Source organism: Pithys albifrons, chromosome 17 (genome assembly GCF_047495875.1).
Source record: "Pithys albifrons albifrons isolate INPA30051 chromosome 17, PitAlb_v1, whole genome shotgun sequence".
NCBI classification, from domain to species: domain Eukaryota; kingdom Metazoa; phylum Chordata; class Aves; order Passeriformes; family Thamnophilidae; genus Pithys; species Pithys albifrons.
Window position 1 is genome coordinate 4229784 of NC_092474.1, and position 25593 is coordinate 4255376.

At 39.4% G+C, this 25593-nt stretch overlaps 1 protein-coding gene across 1 annotated transcript; it reads left to right on the forward strand.

The window, feature by feature from the left end:
- The first annotated feature begins 455 nt into the window (after positions 1-455).
- On the forward strand, positions 456-25593 carry SLC15A4 (solute carrier family 15 member 4). The gene is made up of 8 exons (XM_071571971.1): positions 456-1065; positions 7947-8242; positions 8980-9148; positions 9729-9806; positions 13259-13427; positions 16878-17033; positions 21624-21782; positions 24267-25593. The coding sequence occupies exons 1-8, from the start codon at positions 496-498 to the stop codon at positions 24413-24415; spliced, it is 1746 nt and encodes a 581-aa protein (XP_071428072.1). The 5' UTR covers positions 456-495; the 3' UTR covers positions 24416-25593.

A 25593-nucleotide genomic window follows, 5' to 3' on the forward strand; every position in this document is an offset into this window, starting at 1 on the left:
ACTGCCCAGGGAGGGCGTGGAGTCTCCTTCTCTGGACACATTCCCAACCCACCAGGGCGCGCGTTCCTGTGTCACCTGCTCCAGGTGACGCTGCCCTGGCAGGGGGGTTGGACTGGATTCGTCTCCAGCTGTCCCTTCCAATCCGAACTGTTGTGTGATTCCATGAAAATCCATTTCCCTGCTGCAGCCTCTCCCCGCGCCCGGGGACACCAGCGGGAAGAGAGCCGCTGCCTCAGTCCCTGCCTGCCCCGGCGAAGCTCCGGGTACCCAGCCCTCAGCCCCGGGCCGAGGGACGCGCTCCGGCCCCGCCGCGGCCCTCCCGGCTCGTCCCGCCCCGCCGCTTCCGCCCCGCCACGTCCCGCCCCGGAGTGACGGCGCCCTCAGCCAATGGTGCCGCTGCCGGGGGGGCGGCGCCGCCGGTGCGGCTCCCTCGGGGCGGGCCGGGGGGACGCGGGGCCGGGGCCGGGGCCGGGGCCAGGGGAACGCGGGGCCGCCATGGACGAGCCCGAGCAGAGCGAGCGCAGCCCGTTGCTGAGCAGCGGCGAGCGCGGGCGGGCGGCGGTGAGCGCGTTCGAGGGCCGGCGGCTGGCCTGCGCCGCCGTGCTGCTGGCCGAGCTGCTGGAGCGGGTGGCCTTCTACGGCGTCACCTCCAACCTGGTGCTGTTCCTCAACGGGCCGCCCTACAACTGGGAGGGTGCCCAGGCCAGCCAGGCGCTGCTGCTCTTCATGGGCATCACCTACCTGGTGTCGCCGTTCGGGGGCTGGCTGGCGGACGCGCTGCTCGGCAAGTTCGGCACCATCCTCCTGAGCATGGCGCTGTACCTGCTGGGCATGCTGGCCTTCCCCGTCATCGCCGCGCCGCACACCCGCCAGGGCCTCTGCGGGGACATCCCCCTGTTCCCTGTGGAGAACTGCTCCTCGCCGGCGGCCAACGCCACCCTGGCGCCCTGCTCCCAGCTGGGAGCCACCCGCTACTGCGCCACGGCCACCTTCGTGGGACTGGTCCTCGTGGGGCTGGGCGTCGGCTCGGTCAAGGCCAACATCACCCCGTTCGGGGCGGACCAGGTCGAGTATTGTTTGGCAGCTGCTGAGCCGCTTGTGGGTGCCGGTCTGGACCAGGGGTGGCTGGCAGTGGTGCAGAGGGGCTTTACCTGCCTTGGTGGGGTGGGCAGTGTGCCTACTGATTCACCTCTCTAGGTGTTTAGGCTTGGAGGGGATCAGATCATCCAGCTCTGTTCCCTGTGTAGTGCCAGTTGTGGAGTTGTGCCCTGTTCGGTATAGTTTTGGTGTCTGTCTGGTGTCTGATCCCAGTGACCTTACCTGTGGTACCTGAATTTGCAAAGCCATCACCATCCTGAGGAGTTGGGCTGAATACTTAATGGCCATTAAGTGGATAGTTAATTATGCTCCATTGTGGAGTTTGTATCCAGTTAATTTTACCTCAGAGCTCATTCCATGAAGTACAGGATACACATTTTTGCTTTGACAAGGATGTCATGGGCCTTCTAGGGCAATGCCAGATTGTCCTGTGATACATGAAGGGCAGAGAACAAAGAGTTTTTTATGCTTTAGGTGTTCTCTGTTCACTGCATTGCCCTTGAGTGATGTTTTCCTGCCGGCTGATGCTGCACCACGTGATGGGTGGGAAGGTGCTCCCACTGTGGTAAACACATCACCTGGGCTGTTCTCATAAGGACGTGTCCTGGCAAATGACCTTACCCAGATCTGCTTCAGTGATGTCATTCCTTGGATCATCACTGCAGAACGAGTGGCTTTACAGAAAACATCTGAGAGGCAGCTTGTAGTTCAGTATCAATAGGAATGCTCTGTTGCCTGCACATCTGTCTTCTGGCCCACTGAGTTCTGGTTAGAGCAGGTATCAGAAATGCCATGAAATCCTTTGTAAGAGGGAGGATCCACTACAGCATCTTTGCCAAACATACCTCTGTTCTCTGTTGTGCAGTTTGCATTTGTCATTCGTTGGCATTTCATGTATTCCAGGTTCTGGAGTTCTGGGTGGAAGGCAGTATCTAAATGTAAAACATTATTATAGCCTAGGACTGTGTGTCCCCAGTGCATTGGTTCTGTTTAAGCCAGCCTGAGCCCATCAAGTGAAATAGCTTTAATATGACTTTATCTTGTAAGGTGTTTTTCAAAACTGACTGCTTATCCCCAGAACGCTTTATGAACGTTAAATATAAAAGATAAATAATGGCAGGAGCAGAGCAAAAGAAGAGCCATTGCCAATGGAAGTGTAGCTGTTGTAGCTGGGGTTTGTAAAGGTTTTCCCCCAGGATTTCAAGGAAAGCAGTTTTTGGCTAGGTTTGCTGATAATTCACAGTGATTTATGTAGGGTGAAGCAAAAGAAATACTCCTTTCTGGTCCATGATAATCAGTGGAGCTCTGCTGAGGACTGAATTTTTCCCCTTCTCTGTTTTTCTGGCTTACCTATTGTTAAATAAATTACAGCACACCACTTACCTTGTGCAGTTTGGGGCCCCCTTGGGTGCCTTCTCCCTGCACAGGAATGTAGCAAACTGCTGGGGAGATGCATATATATTGCTGAGAATAAAGCCTGTCTCCCAGAGCCACATTCTGGTGAGGCCAGAATAGAATCCAAACATGTTTTGGCTGGATGTGTGCTGATAAGATTTGTCCTCTTCCCCTTAAATACCAAAGGAAAGTATGAGTTATATATTGTGTACTTTAGCTGGCACAGCCACCTTTCAGACACTGTTAATGACATTTCATTGCAGTTCTCTTAAAAATTGCCATATGAATTTTTTAGCTTTAGTGTATTTATAGAGTTTGGATGGAGAGCTTTAATACAATGAGAAGAATAATTTTATGGAACATTGGAAACTGAATTCCAATACTTATTTTTCTCTAAAGTTGAAAGATGTAGTTTCTTAATTTCTGTTAAATGGATGCTTTTAGAAGTGCTGTTAAAGTGACTGAGTTGGTATCGATTAACTTTTGCCAGCCAGCTTGGGAAGAAAAAGTTACTGCAAAGTAGATATAGACCAGCTTTGCTTCACTGTGTTTCTAAATGAGCTGTTTTTCTAAAAGTTGCAGGCTGATCCATCAGACTGGTCTAAATCTGAACGGATGGTCCTCAGAGTAGTGTTTCTAATCATGTGAGACGTATAACCTGGCACTTTCCAGTTCCCCTTTTAAGTGTTTTGCTGTCACTTCCCGTTCTACATAGCAGTTTGTGACTTTCTGTAGTTAAGAAACAATATGACTGTTTTGCCATTATTGTGAAAGCTGGTTTAGCTTCAACATTGAAGCCAGAATTAGTAGCAGACTACTGATCTAGTATCAGCCATAATCATTGTTCTAATTATAGTTGAATCTCCTTCTGGGTTATGGCAATTAGAGACACCACTTTTAATCCACAGTGTCGCTTCCTTCTGAATTTCCCTCACAGTCAATAAATTTATCAGTCCATAACTGCCAGAAATCTGTGCTAGAATTGTTGTTGTTGTTAAAGTTGCTGTTGGAAAATATTGGTGTGAAGATGGCTTTAGAATGATATTTCTTTATTTGTAGAGCTTAAGATTTTCTAGCCTCTGCATAAGGATGGGGAACCAAGTATAAAGATTTGAAGGTTACTAACTGCAAGCTTTTTTTTTTGTTGCTGTTGTTGAACTTCTTAGAAGCTTGTGGATATCCAAGACTGCAGTTTGAAAACAAGTTATGGCATTCACAAGGCCAGTAATAATTTGTTTCTGTTTCTGTCAGAAACAGAATAGATAGGACAGGAAGGTGACTTTACATGTGGACTTGCCAAATTTTAGAATGAAAATTTGAAATTATGCAGCAACTGAGTAATACTGTGTAGCTCAGTTGCTGAACTCTCCCCAGAAGACCTGAAAGAATAAGTGGTGTCTGTAGGGATGTATTGGAGGGTCAGGATTCTGTAAATTTGACTGCACAGAACTGTTTTTCTGCTTTCTTTTGTAGGCTAAAGACAAGGACAGGCTTCTGTGTTTTCATCCTTGCTCTGCTGTGTGGTTGCTCGCAGAGCTGACAGGATGAGTTGGGGGGTTTTTGTTACATTTGTCACTTGTGACTGTCAGTTGATTGCAGGAACAAATGAAAAGTGCTACTGTCAGTAACTTTTGACTGATCTTGTTCCTTTCGTGTGAGTTAAATGGAAGCTCATAGCTTTGGATCTGTCATGATGTGAAGAGGGACACACACATACTGGAACTCTGAAATGCTGGGGTTTAAGAAACACTGAAGATCATTAGCAGAGGATGGCAGAATTCAGATGTCCCAGGGGACTGGTAGGCACCAGATAGACACAGAGCTTCAGCAAAATTAACAACACTTGTAGACAACTAGTTCTGTGGAACTGAACTGATGTGTCTATGAAAGCTTGGAAATCCCTTTGTGACAAAGGAAAGCTTCTAAAACAGGAACTATGAAGAAGAAATGATGTCAGTTTAGATTTCTGACTCTTTACATAAAAATCAGTAGAATCTAATAGAATCTTATTGTTCAAACTGTATAATACTGTTTTCAAGCTGTACAAATTGCTTTGGCTAATGCTTGAATCATCTTCTGAGAAGGATTGTTGGTGTTGGAAAATCCAGGAGAGGGATAACTGAGGAAGGATCATCTTTCTCCAAAGTCAGAACATGGTCTAAGTATTAACCTTAGGACGGCTGTGCTGTGGAACTTGCCGTGGGTCATGGCTTCATCAGGGGCTGTAACTAACGATGCAGTTACTCTTTCTCCCATTGTTTCAGTTGCATTTAAAATTTTGTTCTGATTCCAGGATGGTAACCTTGTATCCTAAATGGGTTTAGAGAACTGCAGTGCAGAGTTACAGAGCTGGTGTGTCCTCTGGTGAAAGTGGCTGTAAATGAAGTAGGGATTGGGCAATTCTCATCACAGAGCCTGCCAGGCACTCGGGAGTCCTTATCATGAAAACCATGGCCCTAATTACATCTTATCTGACCATAATCATTCTGATATGTGATTTGTATTAGAAAATTTGATTTTGAGAACTATTCCTTTATTATTTTGAAATCCATTGCTGTGTAGTCTCAGTTATAAAACTCAGAATGTCACTGTACTTTTCTTTCTGCTTTTGGATTGTCTATATTTAAAGGACAGTTACAAGAGTATTTTTTTAAGCTGTTTGATTTGATGGGGCCACAATCTTTTAAATGTACCTATTTTGACTCTCAGTGCAGGGATGTGGAACCCTTAGCCCAGAGCACTGATTCTATCCAGGATCCACAGTATATTTTGCCATTTCTGTCCATCATTTTCCTGCTGCAGTTGCTGGTAGGATGTTAAGAATCTAATGAAACTGGTGGTGCTGGTAGCACAAGGAGAGTGAGGAGGTGCTGCTATGCTTGAGCACAGATGAAATTGAGCAGAGGGAGTGATAGATTTTTCTTTCTGTCTGGATGATTGAAAATAATGCAAGTATAAGGGGGAAGGGAGAACTCCTGCAGTTTTGTGGAAAATACCTGTGCTTGATAAAGTAAAATAATAAAATTCTGACATGGTTTTCTTCTTCTTAGTCCCTTATTAAAATGCATTATGAAGATGTTTTGTGCTGTGACACAGTGAGGTGTAAATTCTGGGGAAATTCTGAGTTATCCACTGGCATTTTGGGCAGCCAGTGAGATGTTTGAAAAGAACTACAGAATTGCCTTTTAACTCTACCATGTTTTCTGATATTGGCAAGACATCTTCATAGTTCTTCATCTTTGAGGCATTTCAGATGTGCCTGCAATGGGATTTTTGGTGCATACATTTCCTTTCATTAGGGAGAAAATAGATTCTTTGCATTGTGAGTCTGTGGTGTGTCTGTCATTTGAGCACTGCCTTCCTTTTGGGTCACTCTGTTTGACGAAGGATACTGGAGATGGAGATGGAAATGTCAGGGAAGGGCCACAGACATGGTCAGTAGTTTCCAATCAGTCTAAAACTTCCTACCTTTGAAAAGGCAGCAAGAAGGAATATGTGTCAGTGCTTTGTGGAAATAATGGTTGGGGAGAGAGGCAGAAATGGACCAGGAATGGGCTAAAGCTCAGCTTTCCTCTGTTCTTTCCTGGAGCTGGGTGAAACTAGTGAGGCCAGGCCAGGGCAGGCTCAAACCAGGCAAGGCGAGGTGGTTCTTCCCACTGTGTGATTAGCTGGGGAACTCTTTGCCACGGGATATTATGGATTCTAAAAGCTGACCTGGGTTCAGAGGCAGGTTAGACAAGTTCATGGAGAGAAGAACTGCTGCATTTATTAAGTCGATAGACAGAAGCCATCCTTGGTTCAGGAAGTTTCTCCGGAGCCAACGGTTGGAGGCTGGGATAATACTTGCTAAAAGCATCATGCTGTGCTTGCCCTGTTCTTACCTATATCAAAGTTTGCTTTCTTCTCTCAGCTTTCCTTTGTACAGATGTCAGTGAGGTCATGCGTAAGAGGGAGGATGAGAAGTCATCTTCCTTACAGAAATAAGAGAACTGAGACTTGATGATGAAGAAATGGAAACTTCATAAAATAGATTGTAACACTTTGCACAAGTTGGAGCGCTGTGTTTGATGTAATTGTTTGCTAATATCCTGCTGCTGTTTGGGGTTTAGAAGGAATTCCTAGATTAATACACTACTGCAGGTGGTGACTTAGAATTAGGAAATTCTCAAGCTGAAACTAGAGAGGGAGAATTTCTTGTGTTTATCTCCAGGATTGTATTTGACATGCTAACAGATGTACCAGAATGCCTAACAGTGCTATTAACTCTGCATAGGAAAATATGTCTTAATATTTCTTTGGTTGGGCTTGGCTAAATGATATACATGGGTTTGTGCAGCACTGAGAAACCTGAAACTGTAAATCAGAACTGACAGTGTTAAAAACTTATTTCAAGACACAGCTTGCTTTTCAAACAGCAAATTAAACATGGAACTTTGGAAGATCTGGCAAATGAAGATGGGAAATTTGGAATTGCAAGTGAAAAATAACTGATTCAACAAAACTGGTGCATGGCTGTTTATGGCCTTTCAGTCAGAACCACTGACAAATACAGTATTATGAATTCTTCTACAGACTAATTGATCTTTTTAATGTATTTCAAATTTTAACTTGCATATTTTCTCTTGCATCACCTCTTATGAGTGATGCTGGAGTCTTGTGACTTAATTACAAAACATGGGGTGACTTTTGGTAGGCAATAATAAAGAGTGATGGTGAAAACTGTACAGGATAATTCTGTAAGCCAGGGATGTCTTTACTTTCACTGAAGAGACACTGAGAGCTTCAAGCAGGAAAACAACACTATGAACAATGCAGGCTTAGAGAGATAAATGTTTACTGGGGCCTTGTGACACTCAGGAAACCCAAATTTAGTTTTGGGGGTTTTTTTGAGGTCAGAATGACAAGTCCTCAATTTATGTTCTGATGAGAGGCTTTAGGACTGGGTTAAAATTGAAATTTGTTGTTTAATTACCAAGTATTCATTTCAGGTTTAGAAAATGGAATAGAATTAACTGTTATATGTTTACAGTTAGAAGAAGCAATCGTTGCAATTCATGAATTTTTAAGTAACTTAACATTTTGTTTACTAAAAAATAGTTACTTCAACTTGTGTGGACTATGGGATGTTAATCTGAGTGAGCTTTGTGTAGAGAAATGACCAAGTAAAAGTCAGTGCAGTAGAAATAATAATGCCCTCTCTGGGGGAAGCTGTCACTCAGTAGTACATGGCTTTTTTATCCCTGTGCTGGGCTTCTAAAAGGTTATTCATTTAATGGTGTAGCTCAGTGAGGTGTCATTTCATCAAATACCGTGCGAAGCCCAAAACACTTAAATCATTCCAGTGTGACTCTAAATGAAACCTGAACTCTTCAGTGCATTGAACTTGATTAAATTCTAATAAACAGGCTTCATTTTCTTCAGAAACTGAATTTCTTGCTTTTAATCTTTCCCAGGTCAAAGATCGGGGTCCAGAAGCCACGAGAAGATTTTTTAATTGGTTTTATTGGAGCATTAATTTGGGAGCTATTCTCTCTCTGGGAGGCATTGCATACATTCAGCAGAATGTGAGCTTTGTCGTTGGATACAGTATCCCAACAGTTTGCATTGGGATTTCCTTCATGGTTTTCTTATGTGGCCAGAGTTTCTTCATCACCAAACCCCCTGACGGTAGTGCCTTCACAGACATGTTCAAAATCCTCACGTATTCCTGTTGTTCCAAGAAGACACACGTGGAACATTCAACTAACAGGTTTGTGCTGAGCTCTTCAGTGTTACTTGAATTCAGCAAATCAGCCCAGGAATTGGAACTAGTTAGTTCAAAACTACAATGTGCAGGTTTCCTTTGAGAACTGGAGTCCTGGAGACACTTTCGGGGAGTTCTGGGATGAGAGAGGCACATTGTGAGATCACTGGATGTCCATGCTGCAAGGTCAGGGCTGCTGTTTGCACCTGAGTGCAGTGTCCTGCCAGTTCAGAGTTTGTGAATTTGTAATGTAACCTGACTATGCTGCTTCTAAGCATTAGTTAACTTTCTGTTAGACATGTTTGTGGGTGCCTTCTGGTTTGAAACCCACTGTCATCTGCATTTAATGTAAGTGGCTTGATGAGCAGCCAAAATATTTCCACTCTTAAGAGATGCCCATGGAGTACTGGTGGTTGAATCATTGGTAAGAGATAAGGTTTAATTTACTCAGATTGAAAAACAATTCAATTGCCATCATTAATTAACAAACAGTATTAAAAAATACACATTATTGTAAGTTCTGCATATTACACTGCCAGTTATTTAGGGCTGGGGTCAGAGGAGGATGGGAAATAAGGAAACCTTCATAACAAGAAGTTTCATCTTAGGTTTTCACCTGCTGAGGACCCATTCTGGCCTGGTTGTGTTGCTATAACTTACATGAGTTACTTACTTTGGAAATGTATGCTTTTTATAACAAAGTTTTTGTTGTTTAACTAAATATTTCAAATTCTTTTCAAAAGTGAAAGCCAGGGAGTGCTTCATCAGCCTCGCAAGCAGAGCCTGTTTGAGATGGCCAAGCTGTCCCGGGGGGGCCCGTTCAGAGAAGATAAAGTAGAAGATGTGAAAGCTCTTGTCAAGATTATCCCTGTCTTCCTGGCTTTAATACCTTACTGGACAGTGTATTTTCAAGTGAGTAGTTCCAAATGGTTATACTTCTAGTTTACATGTCTAAAAAAACATAATTTCTAATCTTAACATTTTTCTGGGGGTTCTCTCATAAATATGAAACTTATCTTGAAGTTGAGAGATGAAAAATGGCTTCTAAGAATACTCTCAAATAATATTTTGACTTAATAGTAAGAAAGAAAAGAAAATCACTAAAATTGTAGTTACTACTCAAAGATTTACCAATTGACATATCTTAAATATTGCACTGGTTCATCTTGCAGTTGTTTCATATAGGTTAGGGTAAGTAGTCTAGACTTAATTTAATTTCAGTCTTACTGATGATTTAGGATATCACATACATTTTGAGGAATAAAATATGCAGGAATTGGTTTTAAAATTACATGAATGATTCTTTGTGCTTTTAGTAAAAATAAATGTAAGGTTTAAAGCATTTTGTAATCTTCCAGCAATAGTTCTCTTTGGTTTGCTGTGTTAGCACTCTACCTCTGATATAATTGTTGTTAATTATTAAACATTTAAAGCTCCCTTGCTCTGAGCACTCCTTGTCCAAGTAACCTCACCTCTTCTTTCCTAATGCCAGATGCAGACAACATATGTATTGCAAAGTCTCCATCTAAAAATTCCTGAAATACCAAATGACACCAAAGCCATTCATACGGTAAGCAGAGCAAAGCAAGTATGTTTTCTGTAGCTGAAATGCAAATGAACAAAGTACTGTACAAAAATTCCAGGAAGTTCAGGTGGTGGCCAAGGGGAAATTGATGGCCACAGCCATTGGGCATTTAGAACTCTGATGCACATTACAGAGATTTTGTTATGCCAACAAGGACCTGGAGTTCACACCATCCTGTTCTGAATGTGTTCAGGTAACTCTCACTGCTTTAATTAGGAGTGTCTTTATCCTTCAGTGGACAAAGTCTGACCTTTGCAGAAAGCTTATAAATCTGTGTACCCCAAGTTTTCAAACCAGGACAGAAGCATTCCTGCAAGCTCAGTAGCAATACCCATCCTTAACTGATACATTAGTGTTTGGAGTCTGGGATACATTTGTTACCTTACACTGGTTAATCAATAATCACTTTACTTTGAATTGAAAGAAGTTCAATCAATATTTTCCAAGAAAAGCTGTCATCTTGTGATTGTAGAAATGGTACAGAGAACTAAAACCAAAAAGTATTAATGCAAGTTGTTAACAGGTCTACTTTGTGTTATTATGAACAATGTGTTGTCATGGTCTAATATTGTCAGCTGCACTAGAGAGAAGTGGATTATTTTCTTTTAAGAAAGTGCACACAGGAGTTGAGAGTCCCATTGTCAGACTGAATATTAAAAAATAAAAATATTGTCAGTCTGAATATCTATTGTAGAAATGAACATGGAACTTTGGTTGTCAAACTGAGCTTTCCTCACTGCCTTTTTGGGCATTAGAATTGTTTTCAGGTTGTAAGTGGAGCATTTTGTTTAATTAAATTAGTTCAAAAAATAATGGTTTTCACTGCATCTGCTGGAAAGACTTTAAAATACCACTCATGTTGTGCAGCCTCTTTTGCTAACAAAAGTATGGATTTAAACCTTGCCTGGTTTTAGTATCTACTTAAACTTTGCAGAATTTGAGGCAAGGCTGATGGAACAATGTCATGGTATCTCTGAAGAAGAATTTTCTGTGTTGCATAACAGTGACTGGCTCCTTTCTCTGCAGCGCCTCAGTTGTGTTTTATTTTGAAATCCTTTGTGGTGATATAACAGCATTAAGACAAATAAGTTTGGTTTTGCTACCTTCATTGGTATGTGACCTACTTGAAGGATACTGACCTACAATCTCCTTTATGTAGTGATTTGAGATAATTAAGAAAAGGAGCAGTAATATAACATTTTACATTGTCAGGTTTTCCTTAAGCTCTTTCAGACACCCCTGCCCAATACCACGAAAGACATTTTTCCTCTTGATATGAAAAGAGTGAAATATGTGTATGCCCTTTAATCTGCAGGCTTCTGATAGAGTGGAAGATGGAAAGCATACATTTTAAACAAAAAAAACCCCAAACCAAGTGATTGATTGTATGAAATACAGCAGTGCCAGAGGCATTTGGTATTTCTCTTCTTTCTTACCAGATTCAGCAATGACAAAAAATTCCTACATCCTTGACTCTAATTACATGAATCAGTCTCTGTACAAACTTTGACACAGGTTACTGCTGGTGTGATATTTGCAGCAAAGGAAAAGGTGAATGGGAGAGGGAGAAAAATTGACAGTTACAATTTTGCAAAATTTCAAAAGAAGCAAGAATGTGACTAACTCAGCAGAATTCACTGGGCATTTCTCAAAGTATATGATGATTGCTAGGTAATGTACACAACCTCATGTATCAAACTGCTGAATACTTTTATATGGCCAAACTAGGTTATTTTTCCTCTCATCTGCAGTGAGAGCTGCGTGCCCACAGTGTGTCAGGCTTGGGTCTTTGAGGAGTTTGCAGTGGTTGAGATTTGTAGCCTTTAGGGAGTCTGGTTTTCTTCCTCTGTTACTACAGCCATAGCTTTAGATTGTCACAGGCCCCTCGGTCATCCTGGATAATCTTGGAATCATGGAATAATTTGGGTTTGAAGGGACCTTAAAGATCACATTGTTCCAACCTCCTGCCACGGGCAGGGACACCTTCTACTGGACCAGGTTGCTCAGAGCCCCATCCAACCTGGCCTTGAACACTTCCAGGGATGGAGAGTCCACAGTTAGAAATCTCTAGAAAATATTCACCTGTTCTACCCTGGAGTTGTCATTCACACAGACACTTTATTACCAAAAACTGAATCTGCATCAGAACCAGGTAAAGCAGTGCTATAGTTTGGGTCAGAGAGTCAGGGTGGTGCATAGTGCAGTATCCCAATGTTCTAAAGGCAACTTTAAAAAATCCTCCCAAGCCAGAACATTTGTATAAATCTACCTGTACTGTCTTGGTTTGTTAGCTCAGAACAGATGTTAAATATTATTAAGCTTGGTAGAAATTGTCTCATTCATACCAATGTGAATCTTGCTGTCAATTACTGACTTGTGTAAATGAGACAGGATACATGTCTTACACCATCCTCTTTGTTCATTTGACAGGTGTAATTTGATTTTAATTGAATTTCACTTTACATTAGTAAAACTCTGTTTCTGCTGCTCTGTGGCATATTTCTGATAGTTCTAAGCCTAATAATAGAAGATACACAGAACCTGGCTATTACATATTTTTTTATGGCTGAAGTAGGAAAAAAGTTTAGTTCTGTCAGACTAGAATATATCACTGGAAGCTAAATAGTAGGGACTATTTAATTGCATTAAATCACTTACTGACTTGTGGGCCATTAATACTGACTTTGAATGCTTTTAAAAATGGGTGTATTCATTTCAATGATCTGCACAATTTTTGCTAGATTTGAGTTATGCAATCAATCATCCCTCAGACAGGTGCTCTATGACTAAGAAAATCTTAATGGCAGAAAAGCTCCCAAAGGAGAGTGATTTTTTTTTCCATAAAATGTATTTCAGGATGTATGGAGATGTTGTGATAATGTTAATGGCCATCTCATCTCTCAAAAGGAGTTCATACAGACTTAGCTGGATAGTTAACTTTTGTTTTAACAAGAATTAGTTCAGAGTAAGCACTTAAAATATGAGCCCTCTGAAACTGTGAGCTCTAAAAAATCCTTTGCAAAACATCTTTGAGTTCTGTGTTTTGTTTTCTGAGATTACTCTCTTCATCTGCCCAGTAATCTTATTCTTCATGTTCCTTGGAACTCTGTGCACTATTATTTGCTTTTGGGAAAAGAACCTTTTTGCTCTGAACATTTGATGTTCAGGGCATCCTCCCTCTCCCCAGACAAACCTCCCCAAAAAACAACAGCAAAACTAAGGCCCACCTCAGCACAGCCAGACTAAATGAAAACCTGAATAACTGAATGTTTTCTTTAGCTTTTACATACTCTTGTCTTTCTCTTCACAATGTCCGTCAGTGTGTGGTGGTTTATTTTGGATCCAGGTGTTCAATCAAAAATAATTTTTTTGTAAAATAATAGTAAAAATCAACTCGTGAAGTATAAAATTGCTACCTTGAATTATCTCCCTTCAAGTTTCCAGCAGCCTGGTTGACCATGTTTGATGCAGTGCTTATTCTGATCCTCATCCCCTTAAAAGATAAATTGGTGGACCCCATTTTAAAGAGGAATGGGCTGCTCCCGTCCTCGCTGAAGAGGATTGCAGTTGGAATGTTCTTTGTCATGTGTTCTGCCTTTGCTGCAGGTAAGGAAACAGCTTTGACATCTGCTTACACAGTGAATTATCCAGCTACTTGCAACTGCATTTTTAAAAAAACTTTGTGAATCTTGAATTCAACTTTATTCAGATCTCATTTTCATGGGACAGTTGGAATGCAACTGCATGGATGCATTTCCCACAATGAAAGGGATTGTATCCAAAAACTTACTAAACTGTTCTAAATGTTTGCCATTAAATTGGACCATTTTTCTTGCCTGAAGTAGACTTTGCATATACTCTTTAGAACCAGTTTCTGAGTCAAGGTTTTCATGGACAGTGTTACTTTCTAGTACACTTGGAAGAGAAGTATTTGTTTTCTGACCAAATGCCTTAATGATCAGTGTTTGAGTTGCCTGAACAGTGTCCAGCATTTGGATACAAGGCTGTTAATCCTCTCCAAATAAACTTAAGGTATTGTGGAATTGTCTTATTTATTAACATTTGATCTTGAAGTTGAGAATTTATTTACTGTGAAAAACAAATCAGTTCAGAAATAAGTAGGTTTCTTCATACAGTCTGAATTCCAAATATTAAAAAGGTGAAATTTTACCTTTCCCTTTATCTGAAATGATAAATTTAGGTTATGGCTGAACAAGAGTTTCCTCCCACTTTGGGTTTTTTTCTTCCCTACCTTAATGTGCTCTAATGTTTGGGAATTAGTGTAGTGTAAAATAGCTTAGCTATAGCATGAAAGGGAAAAGATGGCAACTCTGCTGGAACCATAAATCAGCTGCTTTTGAGATGATTTAAGGTTGTTAAGGGCTGCTGATGTGGAACTGAGCAGCTCTGAGCAATGCCTCATAGAATCTATACCCTCCACTGGTATCACTGAGATGAACATATTGATAAAGCATTATAGCATTAAATAAATTCATTTCAGCACTTGTGATGCCCTATATTTTAGGGAGAGGGACACTTTATATGGCTATTAAGATTTCTTTCAGTGAGAGAGATAATTACCTTATTAGGCCAAGGTCACTTTGTATGTGTGCAAGGAAAGTTCTTAAAGCAAAGTCATTTAAACTTAAAAAGGAGTGTTTCCCTTATTCCATGTTTCTTAGAACACTGCTACTGCAAAAGAGGATGATGTAAAACAGTTAAATGTCAGCTCTTTAAATAGAACTCAGGCTGACATACAAGGGATTTCAGAACCAGCAATATCTGTCTTTATTGGTAGTGGGGGCAAAAGCACATCAAGATGTGATAGCCAAGCTGGGGAGTAGGTTCTTACAGCAGAATTCTTAAAAATTTTAAATGCCACTTTTTCTATTCACCTACAAATGTAACACATGATTTTGTTGGTTTGATCCTCCCCAGCTCTTCCACAGTAGAAGCTGAAAAGGTGAATTCTTTGAGTGGTTATCTGCAATCTGTTTGGAAAGTTTAACCTTTTGGAGTAATTTAATATCACTTTATAACGGGAATGGAAGAGCTTCAGTTTCCACAAATTTGGGGTGTAGGAAACTGTTTATTTCCAGCAGGGTGGAAAGCTTCTGTTGGCTCACATATTTCATACAATTTTTATTTTCTCATTAAATTATATTTATAGCTGCCATATTTTAATATTCTTAAAATACAATATTACTTTGAACCACTTCTGCTTTAGAGAGAGATACTGATTAAAATCTTAAACATATGAAAATGTTAACAACTTGTAATCATGGAAATATCCTAGTGATTTGTTAGTGCCATATTTCTATTTTAACCTACTCATCTAACAGGCATTAGTTGTGGACACTACTCAGGCTGCCTGTTAGATAGTTTAGATTATTTAAAATGTTTTATAAACTGTAACAGTACAACTGATTAGATTTAATGAGCATCTGCTGTTGCTTTGTGCATTTTATCATAAATTCTGAGCAGCAATATTTAAGGTTATTCAGCTGGAAAATTACTTCATTTATAGAGTTTAACTACTAAAACCGTAAGATTAAACATGAAGCTTGTCTGTCAAAATCTAAGGAAGAATCAATAGATTCTGGATGCTGAAGTGCTTTGAAGATAAATTTATGGCAAAGTTTATATTGCAGTTATGTTCCTATGTGGCTAAATGCCTCCTAAATCTGCTTATGTTGTGAGGAATATAAACACATGAAGGATCAATAGATGTTTTGAGGTGCAATAATTTTCTGTTGGATGTATATGAATGAAATTTTGTCTAAGCTCTTAGGTGACTGTGCTGCTTTTTTGCATTTTAATTAAGTTCCTAAAATGTTTGGCAGCTGCATAAAAACAAAAGCATGAAGAAATGGGAGACCAGGTATCCTACTGTGCATTAGAAATTTTGTGCTTGTTTATATGAAAAGTGCTGTCAAGAGGGTTCAAAGTGGTTCAGCCAACATATTAAATATTAAATGTCCATGTCATCCTTTGGCTGCTCTATAGGAAAGAACAATCTGGAAGTGAGGAAGCAGATGTACCACTTGTACATAATCTCTTGTACCTGGTATGATATGCATGAAGCATCACATCTAAGCCCTGGACAATTATTTTTTTGTAAGGGGAGTGATATTTTGTGGCCCAAGATTAGGTCAGATCTTGGCTCAGTAAGCAGAGAGGGACCAAAACTGAGAGGCAGTAAATGAGAGGATGTGTGAGTAACAAGCACTGTAGGAGGCAGTGTCATTGACTCAGTCTTGCTCCTCTGAATTGCTGATGAATAAATTCACCTTATTTCCAAGGATATTGAGAGTTCTTTTATAGAGGTCCTTTTTGGGTGAAGCAGAGTTTTGTTAACTATTAGTTATTCTGTGCATTTTATATAACAGTGAGTCCAATAGTTTAATCTGGGCAACTTCAGCCAAACCCTGCAGTGTTATTTGATATTCACTTTCTACTCTAAACTGTTGTGTTGAGCAAGCTAAAAATGCTTATATTTCACACTATTATGTCTATTTTTCATTCTATATGAAGTACTTTCTATGCAATATCTTGCTTGTAAATCAAGCTCTAATGAGCTTTTGGATCTCTTTGGATGAAAAGTGTCATATAAATGTCATAATCATATTCATAGAGGGTTTTCATAGTTCTGCAGGACTAGTGTAGCCCTTTTGATAAGCAAAATAGTTTCTCATTTATTAATACTATGGTGGCAGGTGAAATGGTTCAACACTGCAGAGCAGTAGTTTGTGAAAATGAGCTTGTCTTTAAAAATAGCCCAAAAAAAGCTCTTGACTGATCCATCCACAAAAGGGTTAAGTATATAATTATTGCTATTGAATACAAATATAGTTACTAATTCTATGGCAGAACAACTGTATGTCTTGAAATAACAATGGCCAGAGTAGCCTGAAATGCTTCATGTTAGGAAATAAATAAATGCACATTCCTGTTGTGTAATTTGTAATTGCAGTTCAGGACTGAATCCTAATTTAATTTTTAATATGATGAAACAATGTTTGCATCTTAGGTCAATCTTTTTTCCCCTCCACACAGGAATTCTGGAAAGCAACAGACTGAAAATTGTAAAGGTGAAAACAATTAATCAGACAATTGGGAATGTTACATACCATGCTGCAGATTTGCCAATATGGTGGCAGATTCCTCAGTATGTGCTGATTGGATTCAGTGAAATATTTGCAAGTATAGCAGGTAAGAGTCTTTGTGTGCTTTAAATCTGCTTTTGTGTCTGTCATAAATGATGAAATCTTTGAAAATAGATACTTCTCAAATCATTACATATAAGCTCTAATGTTCCCAAATACATTATTATACAATATAGCTTAACAGAAGTGGCAAAGCACACAGGGTTTGCACATTTGAAAACTGGCTATATAAGACTTTGTTTCCAAAATTGAATTTCAATCAGGGCAACACTTAAAATATTTGTGTGGCATCCAGTTAGTGTTTTCCCTAATGGAAAACAACATACTCTTTCAATATTGTATTTTAATGCAGTGTTGTGTCCTCTGAATCTTCCTCTGTCTTGCAAATACAATTTGTGCTTTGTAATTTTTGTGGCTTAAAAACTGTGCTACAGTTTAGAAAGTTGATTGGTAAGTGGAAACACCTTTCTGAGGGAAAAGGGAAGAAATGAGCCATCCTTAGAAAGATTTACCACCAGTTTAAATTCATGTTTGTTGAGTTTTTAGACCTCTGGGATAAGAAAAGTTTTTGTGACTATTAATAATGATGTAGCTATTTTGAAACTTTATTTCTAGATCAGTTTTTCTGTGGTTGTTTGAGATACTAGACAAACTGAAATACCATTCAAAGTTTGCCTGTCTTGAAGAAATGCAAGACATCTTCAACTTCCTAATCCTGTGTTACGTGCCCAGAACAGCTGTGTGATCATACTCATTGTTTGGCTGAAAGTGAAGTGGGAGGAGAGGGTGAATAGGACTGTAAAATGTGATTTTCTGCCCTGTTTCATGTATGTGCAGGGCTCATTAGCAGGAGGAGAGCACAGGCAGCTCACCTGTTGTCTGTGGGGCAGGTCTAACACTGGTGTACTGGGATTAAACAAGTGAAATGCTACTGGGAGTCTCTTTGCACAGTGTTTGCACATCTAATGTTTGGGAGCAATGCTTAGTTACCAATAACAGAAACCTTTCAGGAGAGTGTAAGTAGCTAATTGACACTACTTAAATCAGGTTCTGTTTGGTGTATTAGAACTCCTCCAGTGACTTGATGGAAAAATCATTTAGTTTTTGCTTAACCATAGTTACTTATTAATGTGTTGAAATACTGCTTGCAAATACTGAACTTTGAAGACCATCCATTCAAACTGGCATTACCTGCAGCTCTTTCTCTTCGATTCCTTGTGACAGAATCTCCTGCTTTCATTTCCCCTGGGGGAGGTTGCTTTCATTCCTGGGCAAGCACAGTGGGTTAAAATGAGATTCTCTAATTCTGAGATCTTGCTGGCAGTAGCCCCAGCTGTCACATGGCCCATTTGTTCCCCTCTTAGTGGAACAGAGAACTTCTGCTCCATCAGGTTTCTGGTTACATGTGTTCTGCTCTCATCACAGTTGTTAGGCAGTAAAACAGGCTGGTTGGGTTGCTTGGCAAGTAGAAAAAAAATGTGGGTTTTGGGTTTTTTCCCCTCTCTGTTGGCTGAACCTGGAAGTGTTCAATGGCTGAAGGGGGGTGTCCCCTCCCCAGGGATGTATAGGAAAATTCTTGAATTAATTTGCATCAATAAACAACTAGTAAGATGTGGTCTGAATTTATCTTTAAACACCCAAGATACTAAACACTTCAGATTCAATGGAAAATCTGCTTTTGCTGTCATTGCATTCATTATGTGTGAACAGTACCTGTCACAAATCCTAACTCATAAAAATCTGAAGATGGAGTCTTGCTTAATTTACTTACTTATTAAAACTAAGGCTGTATTTAGCATTTTTAGCAAAAGAGTAAAATGACTTTCTTTTAGTTACAACTTTAGCAATTGTGCCAATTAAATCTGAACTCAGATAAACAGATGACTAATCAAGAATACAGTTGTTCATGCAAAAATAAGTTGGTCTCTTCCCTTCTACACAGTCTACAAACTATTACTAGTTTCTAGGTGTTTGCAAGGAAAAAACAACCCTATCTGCAGGCTTTGGAAAGGTCAAGGACTCGAAGAATTCTCTGTTTGTTGAACTCCAAACTGAGGGTTTGTTTTTTTCAAATGCTTTAGTGGACTTGATGAGAAGTCAAGTCTTTGAGGCTTACACAATTCTTATGTGAATACTCTGCTGTTCTGCACTGCTGGGTCTGTACCAACAGCTTTATAACTTCAAAAACTCTTGGTCATTGTTAGGAAAAATGTACCAGTAATTCTATGCAGAGCTTAATTACTTTGTGTACTGCACTTTCATTTGGTTTTTTTTGCAAAGGTTTTTTTCCTGTCTCCTGATTGTTATCTAAACATAATTCTTAATATTTTTAAGAAGGGCTCTCAAGACTCAGAGTATACTTTATCAATTTGATATTAAAGCTGATAAAGCCATCTATTGTGCTATGAAAGTCAGCTTTAAAATATAGTGTTAATGGCTACAAAACTGCAGTGATGTGGAAATGTTTGTTGTGAACAAAAAGGGACTAAATATCACAAGAGCTGAAACGTAAGTTTGTTTTTTGTTTACTGTAAACCCAAGCATATTCTTATTAAGCCACATTAGTTACACTTGAGGTACCTTTAAAAAGATGACACACATTGCATTAATCTTTTTTATTATTCTGTCAATCCTCTTAACACACCCTTGTTTAACTGGGAATTGTAATCTCACATGACAACACCACCGAGAGGGTTTAATTTCAGAAATGCTTGTTTGAGGTAGCATGAAATTGTTATCAATGGCTGCCAGGAGGGCAAGTAGCTCTGAAGGCAAAGAAAAGATTTGATGTTCTTTCTGCCAGATTAAATATTAGCATTGCTGGAAAAATTATTCAAGTTTAGAAATGCGCCTTATTTTATTGCAAAAAGTGCCCAGTGTTACCCCCATTTTGGTTTTTGGTTTGAGTCTTCAGATCTTCTTCCATCAGTAATGTTCACATCCAGTATATCTGTAAAAGGAAAAAAGAGAAAAGTGATCCAGATCCTTTCATGTGTTTTCCTTGAGCTTAACTTTTATAAAATGTACAGAAGCCTGGTGACCAAAATGGGAGACTGGTGCCAGCTCTGATAACTTAACAAGAGGCTAAAAACAAACTACTGCATCCTGACAGTAAGTCTGCTTATTTTTCTTGAGATTGGCCACTCCTTGAAATATCTGAATTGCTATATTGGTGGCAAAGCCTAGGGGAAAAAATGGCATTTTTAATTCTCAAAATAAATATAATTTCCCTCCCCCTTTTGCAGGTGTCTCTCCATCTCTGCAGTGATTCTCTTTTTACAGTTTGAATTTACAGGAACCCACACAGCTGAGTTGGGTGAAGAATGTTTCAGTTCCCTCCTGCCCTCTCAGGCAGGTTGTTTTTGCCCATTCTAAGGTGTTTTGCACAGGAAAAGAGAAGCAGTTGTTGGTTATCAGTGATGCCTCAGGTGGCAGTGCAGGATGCTGTTGGATCAGTGGGAACACACACTTCTGATTCTTTTACAAGAACAAAGTTCCTCTCTCAAACAGGCAAATTGGCCTGTCTGGCTTGAAGTGTTAATCCTCCTCTTGGAAAGAAATGCCAGTGCATTTCTGTTAAACCCTGTCTGGAGTAGCAAAAGTCAAATACTAGTAATGGTGTAAGTAAAGTATACCTTTATTATGCCAGACATAAGATCTATGCACTTTTCAGTCTATAATGCAAGATTTATGCAATGCTCAGGTCTATAATGCTCTCTTTGCCAAGAAAAATGCTAGATGGGGTAGCATTAATTTTCAGTATGAAGCAGACTGTTTTGAAACAAGCATTTCACCTGTCAGAAAAAGCTCTGAATAGAATGTATTTGATTGTCTCATGTGAATAATCCCATTTGATTTTTGACAGGAGTATTATTCTGAAAAGGAGTTAATCATGAGCATTAGTCTTTGCATGGCAGAGCCCAACCCTGTCTCTGTTGGTACTCAATTTCAGTAGCACAGATTTTCAGATTGATGGCTAGTGGTATGTTTTTCTTGCATTTATTGGTTGAAAATTGAGTGAAAAAAGTTAAAAGTTGAAACCTCATATCTACAAGTCTTAAAAAGAATAGGCTAGCAAGCAATGAGCTGAGAGAATTCTCTATCAGGATTAAGTTAAAACTAATTACTGCCTTTCCAGTTAAAATTAATTTCTCTGTCTGCACATTCAGAGATATGGACACTGAGTCTGTGAGAAGTAAACGTTCATGGTCAATGCAAGGGTGACCTTCAGTTCTTAAGCACTTTGTTGTCAGCAGGGAATGCCACATGCTTTGTAAATACTGCACAACAGACAGGGAATACAGAAACAAGGGAGATGGGGAACGTGGAACTTGCCAGGTTAGTTTAATACATTTCTTTGAGGATAATTTTAGACAGAAAAATGAACGTGTTGGCTCAGAAGATTTCTTGACTTTACACATCATGTTAATAAGATCAAAGTGTGTGTCTCAAATGTTGTCCCTTTGATGGGTCGATACATTGCTGACCTTTAACAGAGTTCATAAAGCAATTAGAGGGACCTGGGAACTGATAGGGATTCACTACACATCTGTAACTTCAATAACACTGAAGTAGAACAATTTACTCTTGTTTCTTACATCTTCCAATAGCATTTTTTTTAAATCTTTTCATGCAGGTCTAGAGTTTGCATATTCAGCTGCTCCCAAATCCATGCAGAGTGCTATTATGGGGCTGTTTTTTTTCTTCTCGGGGATTGGGTCGTTCGTTGGCTCTGGATTGTTGGCACTGGTGTCTATTAAAGAAATTGGCTGGATGAGCAATCACACAGATTTTGGTAAGTGTATTTTTCAGTGTATTCATAGTCTATTAGGTAGAAAGCTTCCTTTAGTAAAGTATTAAGGACGTGGAACTGTTGAGTCTTAACACAGTTATTATCTTAAAAATATTAATTTGTCCACTGCTTTGTTAAGGTTTCATTTTGCACATAAGTATGAAATAATGTGACTGTGCAAAATGATGCATTGCCCTGAGGAAAGCGTGGGAGACACACATTTAATTCTGTGTCCCTGTAAAGCCTTTCAGTTACCTGCTCAGCTGTTACTGCATTTTATCACTAGAAATTGCTTTAAAATATTTGCATTTCAGTAAAAAAGTACTTAAATTAGGTGCAGAAGAAGAGTATATTCGGTATCAAGTACTGAAATTACTTTCTGTAGTTATGGAAAGTAAAACACCCGTTTCTCTCTTAGTGATTATTCAGCTTCCTCATTTCAAGTGACTTCATTGAAATTACCCTGAGTTAATTTTGCATTTCTGTCTGCTAGCTATTTATACTCTTAAAGTCCAACAAATCATCTGCTTTGTATTTCCAGTGGAAGTTAAAAATAATTACAGGCACCAGTAGGTGGCACCTTGGGAATTTCAGAAAATCCTACCATCCTCAATGGGCTAATTAGTTGCAACAGAAGGAGTGTGAAAAGTTCTTAAAACATATGCTAGAGCTACTGAGTGTACATGGCTCAAAAGTGCAGCCTAAACTTATTTTAATTTGGTTTAAGAGAATTTGCCATTTCAACTTGATTTGCATCTACCCAAAAGTAACGTTGTCTGGATCAGTTCATAAGCCACAAGTTGTCATGTGTGGTTTAGAAGTTGTTCTTCTAAAAACTGCAGAAGATGACAAGTAGCCTTAACTTTATGTAAGTGCCCTCACCAAATGAAAATATCATCACACTGAGACTTTTTTTCCACCTAGTCAATATCAAAATTAAAAGAGCATCTTTTTATTCAACTCCATGCAGGGCTAATTCAGCTGATAAAGGCTCAATAGGAGGATAATAATTTCATACAAATTAATGATGGTTCCTTTTTAGCCTCTTGCCTTTGTTGTCTGATGCAGCCTACCAGAAGACAGTGCCTAATATTCTCTCTGTAAAATGTTTAGGTTGTGCTAAATATATCCAGAGTTGGTTAGAGCTGGAAGATGTTACCTTTCATGAGTCTTGCTCGTCAGTGTTGAATGAGCTGCCCAGCTCAGTGGATTTTCCTTTGGACACCTGTCAGAACTGGGTATTTCTACCTTTCTTAGTCCAGTTGAGCTTTCCCAGCAGCTGCACACCTTGAAATGCTCCCTGGGTGGTTTGGATCTGTAGCACCACAAGAGCTACTGCTTGAACTGTTTGTATCATTAACTGTTTCTTACTCGATTTTAATTTGGTATAACATTGTTGAAAGTTATCAAATCTACATCTGAAATTCACTTTGGTTTTCCAGGGTAGGAATTATATGGAGAAGTCTTTATGAACAAATGACTGGGATTTTTCATTAGTTGCTGCATAATAACCATAACCATGTGCACCTTCTATTTCTCCCCACTCATGATGTCATTGGAGGGAACTGAGTGCCTGCAAAATCTGCTCAGAAAGTTCACCCTGCTGGCACTTCCAGTGTTGGTTGCTGCCATTGAAATGACTTGTTTCTCTGACAAGAACTAAGATTTCATGGGTTTAACATCCCATCTCATAAAGGATAATTACTACTCTTTAAACATGTCTGCTCCTGAAATGGAGATTCAAACGTATATTGTATTTTAAATGTCAGGGAAAGCCTCTGTTTAATTTTATTAGGTTTTATTATAAGTTCATTTAATTGAATCTTAAGTTTCAGTAATTAAAGTCATTTAATCTGGACATTTATAGGTGTGCTGCATGAACAGCTTGTTAGGATTGATGTGTATGTCACTCTTTTACTCTTCTGCAACTTCTTTGATAATCATAATGGTCCAGTTGGCTGTGGCTCATGGGGCATGTTGGAAATGGAACATACTGTTCTTGGAAGTACAGCAATAGTCAGTGCACATTCCTTAACAGAGGAATAATGTTTTAGCAATGAGCTTTCTTAATTGAACATTATTTAATGTGGTACAGATCACTAATTTGTAACAACTTTTTGAGGGAGTGTCAAAGGTAAATCAACCCACAAAGACACCATGTCTGTTTTCATGAACTCTAAACTTTGTCCCAAAAGAAGGCTGAGAACAATTACAGTAAAGGCTTTCTTTATGTCATTTTTCTTAATAGCATTAATTTTGGGTTGTTTTTTTTTTTACTTGGTCTAAGGTGTTGGAGCACAAAGAAAGCATCCCTTATATTGTGCAGGGCCATCTTTTGCTCTGAATAATTAAAAATGAAACTATATTGTTGGATGTAAATGTGGTTTGGTTTTGCAGAAAAGTTCACCACTTCAACTGGAAGAGATTCACATTTTTATTTGTATAATCTTTATTAACGTTTATTTGTTTCTCCCCCATTCTTTCCAGGTAATATAAATGGCTGCCAATTAAACTATTATTTTTTTTTGCTGGCTGCTATCCAAGGAGCAACCCTCTTGCTTTTCCTTATTGTTTCTGTGAAATACGACCACCAGAAATCGAAGGTGAACGAAGTGGCTGCCAACGGGAGGATCTGACCCCTGTTCCAGAGCAGACTTTGTTACAGCAGCACCCCAGGAAGGGGCAGCACTCCCTGAGTCCACGAGATCTTGTTTTCTCCAGTGGGACTCTCACCAGACTTGCATGTTACAGGAGTTCTCTCCCCTGCCCCCCTCGTGTAATGTAGGTAAGTGCCTTATGTTGGTGGGGCTGTTTCTTGCACTACGTCCTGGCAGAGGACAAACCAACCTTGGAAGTGTATTGACTCTAGGCATTCGAGTTGCTCTTTGCTCATTGTGAGATGTTTACTTAACTCTTAAAAGCTGGGACATTCACACTTGAAACTGGAGTATAATGAGTCTCATGGGACATGGACTGTGGAGAACAGAGGATCTGGAAAAACACTCAACAGTCTCAAGTCTACATTGAGGACACAGGAAAGAAAACACTTTACAGAAATCTCAACTAGTGGTTACAAGAATAAAATCTCAAAACTGAGAGTCATTTTGGGGGGAGAAACAGGAGCAAATTAAGTTACAAATTAGATTAGATTAAAACCAAATATAATTTTATAATTGACCTTTTGCTGGCAGTGTATCAAGGATTTAAGTCCAAACTTGCAGTCAAGAGTATCCAATACTGAAGACTGAATTGTACATCAGAGTAGCCTGATACACAACTGCTGTAAATTTTGGTGGACAACTAACACTTGATGGGACTGCAATGGTTTTACTTCAGAAATGTTTTTATTTTTGAATCTGTATTAGGACAACACACATCTCTGGACAAAGCACTGTTCAGTCTAACGCTGGTACTCCCTTAAGGAATATCCTAAATATCTGCAGAAGGCAAAGTGAGGTGCAATTCTCAGCAGATCAGTGCGCAATAACCCTCCAGCAGCCTCAGCCAGTTCCTTCACTCTTGCCTCTTACTTGTAGCTAACAGGGTTTGTATCTTTCAGCAACACATTCCTACAGCAGAGCCAATGGTTTTATGTTCAGCCTCTTGAATTTTAACCATTCTAACAATTGTACTTCAGCTTGTGTGCAGACTGGTAGGGAAGGTGCAAGGAATTATGCAGAAAGAAAACAAAAACCTTTGTATTAATGTGTTGAATTTTTATAGTTTTCCTTTGTCTGCAATTATGTTATTAAAAGGTCCTTATTTTGTACATGGACATCTTTTTAATGGGTTTACAAAATAAAATGAACTTCCA

Excerpts from the sequence above, each read along its gene's own strand:
- SLC15A4 (XM_071571971.1), top strand. The coding sequence starts at position 496 with ATGGACGAGCCCGAGCAGAGCGAGCGCAGCCCGTTGCTGAGCAGCGGC. Across the intron at positions 17,034-21,623 it reads AATATTTGCAAGTATAGCAG|GTCTAGAGTTTGCATATTCA; the intron begins GTAAGAGTCTTT and ends CTTTTCATGCAG. Across the intron at positions 21,783-24,266 it reads GAGCAATCACACAGATTTTG|GTAATATAAATGGCTGCCAA; the intron begins GTAAGTGTATTT and ends CATTCTTTCCAG.